The sequence below is a fragment of the Sceloporus undulatus genome, chromosome 3 (assembly GCF_019175285.1).
Source record: "Sceloporus undulatus isolate JIND9_A2432 ecotype Alabama chromosome 3, SceUnd_v1.1, whole genome shotgun sequence".
NCBI lineage: Eukaryota > Metazoa > Chordata > Lepidosauria > Squamata > Phrynosomatidae > Sceloporus > Sceloporus undulatus.
In genome coordinates, this window is record NC_056524.1 from 126,653,866 (window position 1) to 126,669,119 (window position 15,254).

General features: G+C 37.5%; 1 protein-coding gene across 1 annotated transcript in view; it reads right to left on the reverse strand.

Annotated features, from left to right (window-relative positions):
• LMO7 (LIM domain 7) overlaps positions 1-15,254 on the reverse strand; it is a 185,861-nt gene that overhangs the window by 31,713 nt on the left and 138,894 nt on the right. The window contains 3 exon segments of the mRNA XM_042460780.1: positions 6,429-6,543; positions 12,192-12,494; positions 13,836-14,268. Coding sequence (XP_042316714.1) covers positions 6,429-6,543; positions 12,192-12,494; positions 13,836-14,268 — 851 coding nt within the window.

Sequence of the window (15,254 nt, forward strand, 5' to 3'; positions counted from 1 at the left end):
TTATATCCTGTCCCATCTGCACTCAGGCAATCGGAGTGGTTTACAGATTAAAAATTATAGCAATATAGAGAACATATCAACTGATAATTGGTACACCAAGACTAATTATACATTTTTGTTGGCACACAAAATCATTTATGTGATTGAGTTGAGTTGGATGCTTTTCTTTTTCTGCAAGTGGTGACTATGGAGCTGCTCCCTTGCATAAAAAGAAAAAATGTGAAAAAGAAATTAATAATAATATAGCTCAGCCATGGAACCTCACTAGGTAACCTTGGGCAAGTCATACTCTCTCAGCCTCAGAGGTAACAGAAAACCCCAACTGAAGAAACATGCCAAAAAAACTTGTAACGGATTCGCCTTAGGGTTGGTATAAGTCAGAAATGACTTGAAGGCACACAACAACAACAACAACAACAAGAAGTCATCCTTCCAGATTCCAGATTTTTAATTGAGAGAATTTTATGTCTACAATCTAAAACAAAATGGGCTTTGAAAATGACCACAACCATCAAATGATTGCTATTTTGTATCTGACTATTTATTAGGTATAGACCCCCACCATCGCACTACCTTTTTGTGAAGGTGGGATGGTATTCTCCTGTGAGACAAGAGGCTATGCTGATGGTAACAGGACTGCTGGTAGGGTGTCCCATGTCAGGTAGACTTTTGCTGAGGAGCCAGACTAAACATTCCAATTTCCCAGAAAGGGGACACCAGGGATGCAGTAACCAAAGGATTTCTGCATTAATCTGCCACAAGCAAAGTAATGCTCAAAACACTACAACAAAGTATTTTACCATAAATGGAGTGAGAAATGCCAGATATCCAAGCTGGATTCAGAAGTGGAAGAGGTATGAGGTATCATATTGCAAACATAGGCTGGACAGTAGAGCACACCAAATAATTTCAGAAAAAAATCAGCCTCTGCTTTATAGATTATAACAAAGATTTTGATTGTGTAGATCATGAAAACACAGTGGATCACTCTTAAAGAAATGGGAACTTAGATGGGAGATTGTCAACAAATACCAGTAGGCTATATTTCAGAGGAAGGAACTGGCAAAACCACCTCTGAATAGTCCTTGCCTAAGAAAACCTATGAAATTCAAGTTGACAGATGACTTGAAGGCACATACATACAATGTGTGGCATGTACTCAGGACAAAAAGTTAGGTCAAAATATGGAGAAACAGGATGGTTTCCAATTGGCAGGGAGTCAGGAAAGGCTGTTTGCTGAACATATTATACGCAAAAGAGGATTAGAATCTGGGGAAGGAGATGTGAAAATTGGATGAAGGAACATTAACAATTTAAGATATGCATATGACACCATATTGCTAGAAGAAAATAGTAAAAGAATTGGAACAATTACTGAAGAAAATCAAAGAAGAAAGTGCAGAGGCAGGTTTACAATTGAACATTAACAAAACAAAAATAATGACAAGTGATTTTCATAACTTTTAAACACATTGAGATAGTGAAAAATTTCCTGTATCTTGACTCAGTCATTAATCAAAATGGAGACTAGAGTCAAGAGGGGAAAAAAGACTAGTACTTGGAGGGAAAACTGTGAAGGAACTGGACAAGCCCCTCAACTGTTAAGATATATAACTGAATGCCAAAATCAGGATTGTCCATATCCTTGTATTTCCAACTTCTATGTATGGTTGTGAAAGCTGGACAGTGAAGAAAGCTGATAGGAACAGAATCAACTCATCTGACAAGAGGAGCTCTTGTCCTGGAGAAGAGTCATGACCAATACCATGGACTGCTAAAAAGACAACTAAATGGGTGCTTGATCAAATCAAGCTTGAACTCTCCCTTGAGCCCAAGATGACTAAAGTGAGGCGTTTGTACATTACGCATATCATGATTAGACATGACTCACCAGGAAAGACAATGGTGCTTGATAAGATAGAAGGCAGTGGGGGGGGGAGAGATCCCATTACAGTTGGATAGACTCAGTCACAAAAGTCATGGCCCTGAGTTTGCAAGACCTGAGCAGGGCTGTTGATGAATTGTTGTGATGCTGGCTACTGTGAGGTCTAATTTTTAAATTGTATACACCCCCCTTTCCCCTTTATTTTTAATCATATTAAGAAGTTACATGAGAAGTTGCATGTATCAAAGAAAGATTTTGGAGCACATCTCCACCTGACAAAAAACATGTGCTCATATCTTGTAAAGACTACAAAGAAATTCAACATTTCTATGCTGGTGAATACTTTCTGTTTTGAAGCTGAAGGATGGCATTACTGGCTCAAGTACAGGTCTTTATTAAAATATTTTATGTCCCTCCTATCTCTAGCAGATAGATTTCCCATATTATTTTGACTACACATTTCCTACCACCACCCACTGTCACACTAGTTTTCCATCTTTCTTGACCAAAGCTAATAAATATGTGAGGTATCCAGTTTTCCCTGTGTTAAGACAATGAACTTGTCCAACCAACTTGATAATTAACCAAGGACTTGAATCCAAGTTTTATTCAGTAAAATCTAATATCATACTGGCTACTAAATACTTTATCTAAAAATAAATATGGGTTCCAAGCCTGTCAGCCCACAGCTCAGAGAGATAACACATGATTTTAATACATAACATATCAGATTCTTATAGCAAGCATCTTTGGTCAAAGAATAGCCAATAGTGCTTAGAAAGACTTCTGTATGAAAAATGTAACTTTGGCCCTATACAGACAGGCCAAAATAAAGCTGCTTCAGATCACTGGAGGTATGCTGTTTAAATGATGCATGCGTCCTAAGAGTCAGGAAGCCACACCAAAGCCACAATCCAGTCCTAAGGACTGGAGCGCAGCTTTGGCGCAGCTTCTGGACTCTTAGGACAAATGCATCATTTAAACAGCATACTGTACCTTCAAAGTAACCTGAAGCAGCTTTATTTTGGCAGTCTGTATGGGGCCTAAGTTTAGACACTGGTGGTTATCGTGGAATGCTCAGAAGACATCTACTCAGGAAGGCAGGCAAGAATATATCATTGTCTAACACAAACAGAACAGCAACAAAAACTGATTTAGATACAACTAAGTCCAATGTTCCCTCATGACTAATAATGTCACTTTCCATATACTAAAGGTCTGTCTTGGGAAAAGACAGCTGCATGTGGGAGAGGTTTATTTGAATCTAGGATTTCATGGTGCCTACTCATTCTAAAAGTAATACAACAAAATTACTAAACCACATTTTCCTGCAATAACTTTTAAAGATTGAGACACTCCCTCACACTGACTTCAGGCTAAACACGAATACATCTTAGTTTCTGAAACAATTAAATTAAGCCCTCAGTAACCCAAAAACATCAGCTCCTGCTTGATCTTGGAAACTAAGCAGGGTCTGCCCTGCTTAATACTTGGATGGGAGACTGTCAACGAATACTAGGTGCTGTAGGGTGGTTTTTCAGAGGAGTGAACTGACAAAACCATATCTGAGTATTCATTGCCTAAGAAAACCCTATGAAATTCATGGGGTGGACAGGCAACTTGAAGGCACATGTATACACACACAGAGTGAACTGAATTTGAATAATAAATCGTAACTCACTGTGTTAAAATTTACTACTCAGGAATTTATCACACTAAGGCTCTTCTCCCACTATAATAGAATTATTTCTAAAAACAGTATTCAATTGAGGTTGCTCTGTTTTCTATCATACCTAAAACCTGGGATCACAGTGTTAGTTTGCACTACAAACCTTTCACACACCCCCAAGACATTATCCCTGCCCTTTTGGACACACACACACACACACACACACACACACACCTACACCCACAAAATATAAATGAAATATAAATGAAAACAGTCTTACATTTAAAAAAATAGGTTAGACAAGACTAAGCACTGGCAGGTGAAAACAAGCAGGAAGCAGCTACTGATCTACTGGTATCTGACAGCGGACAGTTTGGTCTAACTGATTAGAAAGCCTTAATCAGAAAGTTCAGAAAGTTCTTTTCAAATGTATGACTGTTCATTTTATATATTTCATTTATATTTGAAAGTAAGTCAAAAGACTATTGAAGGCAGAAAAAAGAAGGAAGATACAGTACTGGGAGTTAATGAAATAAATGCCTTCTTAAAGTGTAAGTCTGTTTTGCACTTACAATTCCAATTGTATGTCTCTGCGTGTGTAAGATTGAGGGAGAGAGAGAGAGAGAGAACAGGGCTGGAAAAACGGGAGGCAGTGAACCAAATTCTGGCTTCTTCACCCTTCTCCTTCACAACTTATCACTAGAGCACCTAACCTACACCCAAATCACATCCACTGACACCCCATCACCACTCAGGATCAGCATTAAAGCAGAACTGAACCATCATGCTATAAAATGAAACACAACAGTAGCAAATTTGTTTTGGAGGGCTGAGTGACACAGGTCCAAATTGCACAAACTCGTCACGTGCTAGGGTTGCCTCAAGGCGGCGCTTCCACATGCCCCTCAACCCTAGTATGTGACAAGGGCGTCAAAATGGCAGTGCCCTGTACACACTGGCGCCGCCATTGTTACGCAAGCACCGCATGGCGTAACAACGCTAAAACTAGCAAAGATATTAAAAGGGAGAAATGAGGAGGCAGGGCTCTATAGATTCATCTATGAAAAAGGCATAAACTACTAAATAATATAATACAGGTAATTTACAAATAACTCACTATATAAAGTGAATAAAACTTGGCTAGAGGGATATTTTCCAGAGTTGTTTCACGGTTTGGCATTTATTACTTCATATGAAGTGGACTGCATTAGGAATATAAGCAACAAACTGCAGTAACTGTTATTAAAGAGTTGGGATGTTTCATGTAAGGGGCAGAACAAGCCAGCAACCATTTGTCACAGAAAAACACTTTCATGAGCTACTTTCCCCCCTCAGGATTTGATGACTGGAAGCAATGACAAATGGAAAAAAGTAGCTTCACCAAAGCAGTTGTTAAGCTAAGCACCTGTTCAACAGCTCTGCTTTAAATATCTTGCACTATTTGCTTTCTAATACAGATGTAGTGTTATTATCATATCTAACATGAACTTCAGTTACATCTTCTGCAATATTACAAAAAAAACCCTTTAATTACAGAGGTATTATTTATCATGATATATGCAAAGTTTAGGAGAGCCAGCATGGCATAGTCACTATAAGTCAGAAAAGACCTGAAGGCACACAACAACAATACAAAGCTCATACTTTGGAAGGAAGATGTGCTTAAAACCTTTCCTGGCATGTACAGATATGTAATTCCTGTATGACAAGTGATAAAACTTCCTCTTACTGGGGAAAAAGTCCTTAAATAGTGGAAGTACATTGATGATGACAGGAATTTTAAAATTCTAGTTCAACTAGTACTCAGTCTGATTTAAGAAAAACCTACTCCTGTAACTGCCAAGACTATATTCAGAAAGAGATAAGCAGTAACAGTGTTTAAAACAGTTTTCATCTATAAATGTGATGGAGGATAACATAATGGAACAGCCAGATATATTCTCTTCTGTAGTTTTCTAATGCCAAACCACACATCAGGAACAGCCAGAATTCGCTTCTGTGCTTCTCCTGTGCCATTCCACAGGTCAGGAAAGGTATTATGAAGATCAACTGTCCTAAGAGAAACTGTTACAACATCTGGACTGTTTTGCTTAGGAAAATGTGAGGAGAGGAGATGGGAAAAGGTGCGTAAAATTATGCATGGTGTGTGGAAAGTATAAAGGAAAAATGTTTTTCTTTCTCGTAATACTGGAACCCATAGTAATGAACTTAATACAAATTCTGAGATTGAGGACAGATAAAAGGAATTCTTTTTCATTAGAATTTATACCACAAAATGTAGGAGTGGCTGCCAACATGGCCAGCTTTAATAAGAGACTGCAAAAATACATGAAGGACAAAGTTATCAACAGCTACTACTAGTCCTGATGCCTACATATATCACTTCTATAACAAGAAGCAGTTTGCTTCTGTGAATCAGTTGATGGGGACCAAAAGAGTGTGGCTACCCTTGTGTCCTGCTTCTGGCCTTCCCACAGGCATCTGGTTGGCCACTGAATGATCAAACTGTTGAATGAAATCGGCATTTGACCTTCTTTACCCCTGCTCTTATACATATGAATTTTTGCTTAAAATGTAGAATGCATGTATATGAAAAAAGGTATCTGTGATGCATTTTAGACCTTCTAAACCCATCTGAATTTATAAGAAGAAGAGAAATCTACTACTTCTTATAGAACTTCCTCCATAAATGATATAATTCCATATTGGTATGTGAATAAAAAAAGAATAAAAATTAATCTTACAGCATTTCTGGTATATCACTCACATTTCTTGTTCTTTTCCAACAGTAACACAGTCCAAGTTCTTCAGATCCATTGAAGCCAACAGTCTATTTTAAAATTAATTTTATAAAAGCAAGATATAGATTTTTACCTTCTTCTACTGACTTCACAAAGACTCCAGAAGGATTCTGATATATTTCAAACCCAAAGCTCCGATTGCTGCCTGGTCTCTGGTTTATACTGATTCTCATATCGCTGTACTGCTCCTGAAAAAATAAAACAAAAAATAAAACATGACACTGTAGTATCTGGTGTCACAGTCACCTACCTGAATGAAAATCTATCCCCTAAATAAATTAAGCCACTTACAAACGTTGGCATTTTAATTATCTATGCAATAGCAAGAAGCGTTTTCTGCACTAGGAAACCAAGCTACGGCTTTTCTTTGGCAACTAATCATAAAATGCATGTTCATATAAAAATGTATTAAGCAATGTGATGAGACTAGGACCAAGGAATTCTTCAACAGATAGAAAGCTAAGTTTAATATGAACACCAAAGACATGCAATTCAGTTATTAGAAAAACGTGAATATGAAACCGTTTTATCTCTTCGAAATAAAATTTTGGACATGAATTATATTTCAAAATGTTTTTCTTATGCCTTAGCAGTTCTCACATGGGCAGAGGTTCAAGTGGCAGCCAGAAATACTTTTATGCATGCAACAGGTAAACTGTAGTTATTTATAATACAGTTTATAATACAGTACAGTAATTTCTGTATTGTAGAATCAGTATCCAAGCTCTGTTTACTGGTGTTCCCTCTCCCCTCCCCAAACACAGAAGAACTCATGGAGATATTAACATCATTAGGTTCTAGTTTTCCATGTTTGGTGCGCATACAGTAAAAGAAACCCTGATTCCTGATTACAGCACAGTCTTCCAGGTACAATATCAACAGCCTGCCCACTCTCTTGAGCAGCAAGCTGAAGCTTACGTATGTTCCGTTCTGCTTAGAGGTCTGATCTAAGTCCAGCAGAAAAACTACTGCATGTGTTCTAGATGAAAACAGAGTTTGGGATATTAGTGCCCAAATAGACATAGCTTTTTTGGCTGGTTGTAAATCTTTAAACTGGTTAGCCAAAATTAAATTCTTTTTGCTTTGAAAAATACCTTAGGTTGCACCTAACACAGAGTCAGAATACTGCTTTCACTAGAACTAGATTTGAGCAACTAAACTCTATGGTAAGATTAGGACGGTTCCAAATAATACCCTCCCATGAAAGAACATATATCTGTGGTGCTCCAGCCGTAGAAGACATTGTACATATCCTGCTCGATTGCTGCATATATGATAAGGAGAGATCCCATTTCTTGCAACCATTTTTGTTTTGTTTTGTTAGAATGACTAACTGGGATCCTATTGTTAAATTGTCTCATTTCCTCTCAGAAGAGAATTTACATTTAGTGCACTGTACAGCAAAATTTATTATAAAAGCTGCTTACTTGAGACATCAATTTATCATGCAACACGAAGTTTCGTGCCATGGTGATGAGTTCATTTAAACACCACCACCCACCCCCGGGCCTTTTTTATTTCCTCCACACCCCATGTTTTAGTTTGTTTTTATTCTATATTTTTGTATTTTAATCAAACTTGTTTTTATTCAATTTTTATGTGTCTCAACCCTTTTATGTTTTAGGAGTGACCCACTTTTATCTTTGTATGTACTTTAATATTCTGATATTTGTATTTTACCACTCATATGGTCAGTTGAATAATCAATAAACTTGTTGTTTTGTTCTAGATGGTTTCTACTGAGTTTTCCTTAACAATGTTTTTGTTAAAGCCTAGCTTTAGATCAAACACTCTAAAGAGTTGAAAGATTAACAATATAATATATTACTGTGCAAACTGGTATTCCATGGATACTGTTGCTGTTATTATTGTAGGACTTTCTGGTGAACCTGCTCCAAATTTTATTCTCTAGAAAAAAGCACTATTTTTGATCCACAGGACAAATAAAAGTTATCGCCTACATTCATCACCTATCGTACCCAAAGCAGGATGCCAAAGCATATTAGCATCAATTAAATATGTTAAAAGACCGTAAATATATATAATGGTGCAAAAGTAAAACTATTCTTACTCGGATTTGCACCATTCTGTTTGAATCATCCTGTACTGCTCAGCGGCTTTAAAGAAAGAGAATTCTGAAACCATGTATTAGAAAAAAAGAAATCTAATCAAGAAGAAGGCTACAACTGGGAAGGGAAAGTATGAAAGACCTGGACAAGATGCTAAAGTGTAAATATATTACTCTGAACACTAAAAGTGAGGTTCGTCCAAGCCATCATATTCCCCATCACCATGTATGGATGTAATGGCTGGACAGTGAAGAAGGTTGAGAGAAAGAAAACAAACTCATGTGAGACATGGTGCTAGAGATACCATGGACAGTTCTAGGAGATCTAGAACAGATCAAACTCCTCTTGGAAGCCAGGATGACTAAACTGAGGCTGTTGTACTTTGATCACGTCATAAGAAGGCATGAATCATTAGAAAAGACAATAATGCTTGGAAAGGATGATGGCAATAGAAAGTGAGGGAGATCACACCCCAGATTACTGGACTCAATCATAGTGGCCATGGGCCTGAGCCTTCAGGAACTGAGAGCAACAGTGGAGGACAGGGTATTTTGAAGAGATCTCATCTACAGGGTCATCATGAGTTACAACAACAAGATAAATTTTACAAGATAAATGCGAAGATATTTTTTGTGAAGTATCCTCACCTTCCTTAAAAAGAAACTGAATACACATTTAAAAACAACACTCCATCCCCAGTAATAAGTGTGTGTTACCTTTGTTTGAACAGCAGTAAACAATTCTAGCCTCGTGGTATTATTTAGCATGCTAAAGTGAGCCCAAGTTCAAATTCTGTTTCTCAGAAGCTCAAACACAATAGAACTAGCTTTTATTCAGCTCCTATCAATATTCCAATAAACTTTGCCTACTTAACTATGACACAAGTTAATAATTTCTTTATGACTGCAGCTTTCAGAATGTTTACACATAGGCACACACAAAATGTTTGTAGAGAACAAAAAGGGGAAGACTTCTTATTTTCACATGGACTTCCTGGAGGCATTTGGTTGGCTACTGACAGAAAGAGAATGCTGGGTCCCTGGGGTATTTCCCTGATGCAGGAGGGATCCAGCATTCTTTTACATTCTTAAAATGTCCACTGAATTTCTTCATTGAATGTTCTCTATGCGCACATATATAAATGCTGAAAGTGTACACGTCAGTATGTATGTGTAAATCTTATTTTTACTAATATTCTAATTTAGCACTGTCTGTGTCAAATCAATATACAAAGAAATCTTGTAGCACCTTTCAGATTGAAAGAAAGGCATTGGTAGCGTAAGTTTCCATAGACTTTAGTCTACTTCATCAACAAAAACGTCTGCAACAAACTTCTTGTTCTGTCTCAAAAGTGCTACAGGATTCTTTTGTATACTGATCTAGACCAGTGGTCTCCAAACTGTGCTCTTTAAGGGATTTTGGACTTCAGCTCCCAGAATCCCAGACTATTGGCCAACATGTCTGAGGCTTCTGGGAGCTGAAATCCAAAATCTCTTAAAGGCAACAGTTTGGGGACCACTCATCTAGACTAACACAGCTATGTTTTCGAATTATGTTAGAACAAGTTAACAGAACTTTGTGGTAAAGAATAAAAACAAAGAAACAAGGCAATGCACACATCTTTGAAGTTTACCAAACCTTTTTGTTTTCAAAGAGAGCAAGCAGTCAATCATTATGCATTCTGACAAACAGTAATAGGAGTAAACTGATCCTTTCACACCTAACTCTTCTTTACTTGGCCTGTTGCAATCTCCATCTTGAGAAGCAATCTAGTGGCATAGTTAATGGCATATTATCCATACATATTGGGACTTCTTGTTTGCCTATCCCCTAATTTTTCTACCATTTAACCTGATTAAGTTTTTTGGATAACACTGAGGCTTGAATTCTTTAGCCAAATTTGGCCCAATAGTCAAGACACTATTCGACTCTTGATCTGGGCTGTTACAGACTGCCAAAATAAAACTGCTTCGGTTCTCTTTGGAGGTATGCTGTTTAAATGATGCATGTACCCTAAGAATCCGGAAGCTGCACCAAAGCTGCACTCCAGTTGTTGCTGGGCTATAACTCACATCAATTCTTGACAAGGGGTTGCACTGGAATATAGTCATCAGAATAGCACAACAGCACTCAAGTCACACAATTTGTATTGTTTACAGACCTTGCTTGGTACTCTTTGATTCCATCTTGGCTACTCACACTCTACCTAGAATTTCAGATTCAATATTCAATCATACTGCCTTGCTAATGTGAAGCAACACTTTCCTATGTTTTGTCAAGGTTCATCATTTTAGTGGCATCACCTGCAGAACTTCCCTCTCCCATTACCTTAAATCAGTTAACAAAAATGGTAAAGCACCACTAAAAACTACAACTAAAAACTAAAAAAGAACCAATATGACCTAAGAATGAGTAACGAACAATTGAGTTCCCAAGTTAAATTTCCACAAACCAGTCAAAATAATTGACCATTACCTTTAATCTACTGCCGTATTATTTCCTGAATATAAACTTTTACCTACTTTCTTTTTAATTCAAAAGCTCTATTTCTAACTTTTCTGGAGGACAGGATTCTGAACAGGGTTTTACCAATAAATCCTAGTAGACTGTGTACAGTATACAGTGGTACCCCGGGATACGAATGCACCGCCTTACGAAATTTCCGGGTTACGAAAAAAATCAATAGGAAAAAACTGTTCCGGGTTACGAAGGTTATTTCGGGTTACGAAAATTTTTTTGGTGCTTTTCGGCGCTATTTCGCACGAAATCGCGGCTTTTCCCCATTAGCGCCTATGGCTTTTTCGGCTTGCGAAAGCTTTCGGGTTATGAACGCGGCGGCGGAACGAATTATTTTCGTAACCCGGGGTACCACTGTATTAAGCTTACTGCATTGCCTCTGGGGACGTGATGGGGGCGGGACAAAAGGGGCGGGATGGGAATGGAAGGGGGGCAAACGATGCATTTTACCGCACACCGGAACAACGATGCCAGAAGTTCCCATCCCATTACCGATCCGTCCCAGAGAAGGCGATTTTCAGGAACGCTTTTGAACATTTCTTGAAAATCGCCTCCTCTGGGATGGATCAGGAACAGAATGGGAACTTCTGGCGGCAGCAGTGGCGTTCCGGTGTGTGGAAAAATGCATCCCTTGCCCCTTCCATTGCCAGCCTGCTTCCCTTTTATTCCGCCACCATCACATCCCTGGAGGCAATGCAATAAGCTTATATGTCTTATCTAAAAATCTGCCATTTCTCTTTGTTGGACTTAACGTCTTCCCCTCCTCAAGAGACATTCTCTCTAACTAAGTCAGTATTGAGCAGCCACAGCCTAATCCACTTCCATACTTCTGCCCAGTTCTCTACTGTCCACTGGCACATCCTTCCATCCAACTCTTATCTGCCAAATGGAGACTATAATTATTGCTGGACTGGATCCATATACATCCTTTGTACAAGTCCAAGGAAAATTATTGGCACTTAATAAAATGTTGAAAACAGAAGTATTGGTATCTCTTCATAATTCAATCATTTTTATTTGGCATTTCAAGGAAAAAGAAAAGGAAAAAAAAAAGAAAATCATACGCATATGATTTTCTTCATATATAAATACAAACACACACACACACACACACACACAACATTCACAAACAAAACAAAATACATACAAGATACACATTTTTTAGTTTATAACATTGTCCCTTCCTGCCTCCCAGCCTTTCCCCTATTAAAAAGACTATTTAAAAGATAAAGGCATCTCCTCATACTTACTTGAAATCTTGAAACTTCAGTCCCTGGAAGGCTTCCCTCTTCTGCTTTTGAAGATACACCTGTAACTGAGTCATGAGTAATATGATGTTCTGATTTAGAACTAGGATGATTAGTATCTGCAGCTTGACTTGTAAGAGAAGTATTCTCTGAATATCTTGTACTCATTTTGTCGTCTGTACTTCTTAGGTCAGTTGTGGATTGACTTTGCCCAACTTCTGGCTTAGAGAATGAATGGGTCGTGAACATAGTTTGAGCTCTCTTGGAGACTTCTATATCTCCATTATATTTTTGAGCATCATCCATCTAGACAGAAAGAGATGTTTGAAAGGCAAATGTTCAAAATTGGTTTCAACACAGATTACATTTAATCATCCTCATTTTCTTCTCTAGGTGTTGCTAATCAACAGTGTTAATGCTTAAGATGACATAGTACTGGTCAGAATAAAAACAACTGAACAGACTGCATATGAACTAAATGATCAAATTCTTTAAGATCAGGATTTACAGTACTCGGAGGTAGTGATTCCAGAAAGGCACAGATCCAATTAGAAGCCCAAAAGAAAAATCCCTATACAAACTGTCTGCTATGCAACACAAATCCACGTGCCTAATCAAAAGAATCATCAAACTTTCTGTGTTATGTTCTGGGACCAAGACTAAGATTCAGGTTTTGAACCTGATCCATCAACCATATTGGGTATCTGCTCAAGACACATTAAATTTGGTTATTTTTTTGCTGTAGAATGCACATTTATGAACTGATTTTAACCCAGCAATATTTAGACTACGGATGACATCCTGAATATTATTATGTAAGTTTAGAACTGATTGGCAAACCTCAGATTTTTTTAAAAGACAAAAATGCTGTTTTTAAGTCCCTTTTGCACAGAACTGTGCAAAACAAATTAAAAGGGCTGCCATGTGCTACCACTAAATCTCGTGTTTAATTAAAATAATAAGTGAAACCATCACTTACTGTATTTATACAGTGGGCAACACTGTATAAACTCCCTCATGGTCTTCTTACGTAATGTTTTTATTCAAAGATATAGCTGTGTTAGTCTGTAGAATCAGTATGTAGAGAGATCTTATAACACTTTGAGACTAACTGAAAGAAAGAAGTTGACAGATGAGGAAGCAGATGTAGGTCTATAAAAGCTGCCAACTTTTTCTTTCAATTAGTCTCAAAGGTGCTACAAGATCTCTACATACTGATTCTACAGACTAACATGGCTATAGCTTTGAATTCTAGCACTATGGCAAGCACCAAATTTAGCTGGATGGAGTGAAAATCCATCAACCTTTTCAAGAAACTTGCCCAGGTACAGACCCACCAAATGCATCTGAGGAAGTAGACTTAAGTCTACAAAAGCTCATGCTGCCAACTTCTTTCTTTCAGTTAGTCTCAAAGGTGCTACAAGATCTCTCTACATACTAATATTTTTATTGTTTAACCTGTTGCAAATTTCTCTAAAAAGCAGGTAAGAATTTTAAAATATATTACCTTGATAATGGAACAACTTAATCACTGCTGCTCATTATATAATGCCTTAAATATTTCTGCAGATAAAGGTGAAAACTCTTTTTACTTAATTAGCAAGTGTTACTCACACAAACTTTTAAGAAAATTATGAATGTTTTTACCGTAAATGATCTAGGAAGTGATGAGATTCCTCTCGAATGGAGACCAAAAGGCCTTGGTGTAACCACAGACGTTAGCCTGGCAGTATCAGTTTTCTGGTAACTTCTTGGGAGAGTAGCTGAAACCCGAGCTGACCCAGTTTGTGCATTTCCTGAATAGTAAGTCGACAAAGGAGGCTGGCTCTTTTCTTCTGTCATAGTCTTTGGTGGAATTTGCGTTTCAACGCCTGCATAACTCTCTGCTTTTTTATCAGCCTCCTTACTGTTTTCTTCACTCTTGGTCATGCTGTGTGGAGCATCATTTTCAACAATTTGTTCTTTTGAAGGCCTTGAAGGCATTTTCTCTTCACTAAATACATCATCAGTTGGTTCATACATCCTCCAGTGTTCTGCTTGCCTCTGACTGCTGCTATAGAGCCCTTCATCTCTGCTCTCCCTAGGGACCAAACAAAAAGCACTGTGACATCAATGACCTAAAGAACAGGTGGGCTTTCAGTCATCATTTTACTATTAGATGCATTTCAAAGTGAAGACAGAACAACTGAAAGATTTATGTCTATTACAGGGCTTAATCCAGGCACCACTAACAAAGTTTTCATTTCTCTCTTTCCCCTAAACAATACTATGTATAAATATCATTTTCAAGATGCTAAATGTTGTTGTGAATATCCCATCTCTTTTGCGCAAAGTTAAAAAAACACTTTCTAAGGATGGATGCCTGATTTTAATTACTGTTCTTGAAACTGAGTTTCCATTACCATTAAATGAGGGTTTTAAAAAGAAGGAATGAGAGAGGGGAGCTAAAGCTTAAATGCAGAAAATATATATAGCAATACAGTTATCCAGTTTACTAGTATATGTAGTTACATATTATATACAGTAATCTTATGCTTTTATTTTTAAGAAAGGCTCATATTTGCTTCTGTTTCTCCTAGGAACCCAATAGGTTTAGAGTATTATGATGCCACTGCAGAAGCTTTATAATGGGCTTTTGCAAGACAAACAAGAGTTTTTGTTGTTGTTATTTTAACCAAGATAGCTAGGCAAGAAGATAAAATTCAACAAAAACAAACAAAATCCCCAAGACCTAATCCTTTTCAGCTAAAGGTTCTGAATCTAAAGCCACTAAAGCTTTTATTCAATGAATACTTACCTAGAAGGAAGTCATAATACATACAGGAACCCAATAGGTTTAGAGTATTATGATGCCACTGCAGAAGCTTTATAATGGGCTTTTGCAAGACAAACAAGAGTTTTTGTTGTTGTTATTTTAACCAAGATAGCTAGGCAAGAAGATAAAATTCAACAAAAACAAACAAAATCCCCAAGACCTAATCCTTTTCAGCTAAAGGTTCTGAATCTAAAGCCACTAAAGCTTTTATTCAATGAATACTTACCTAGAAGGAAGTCATAATACATACA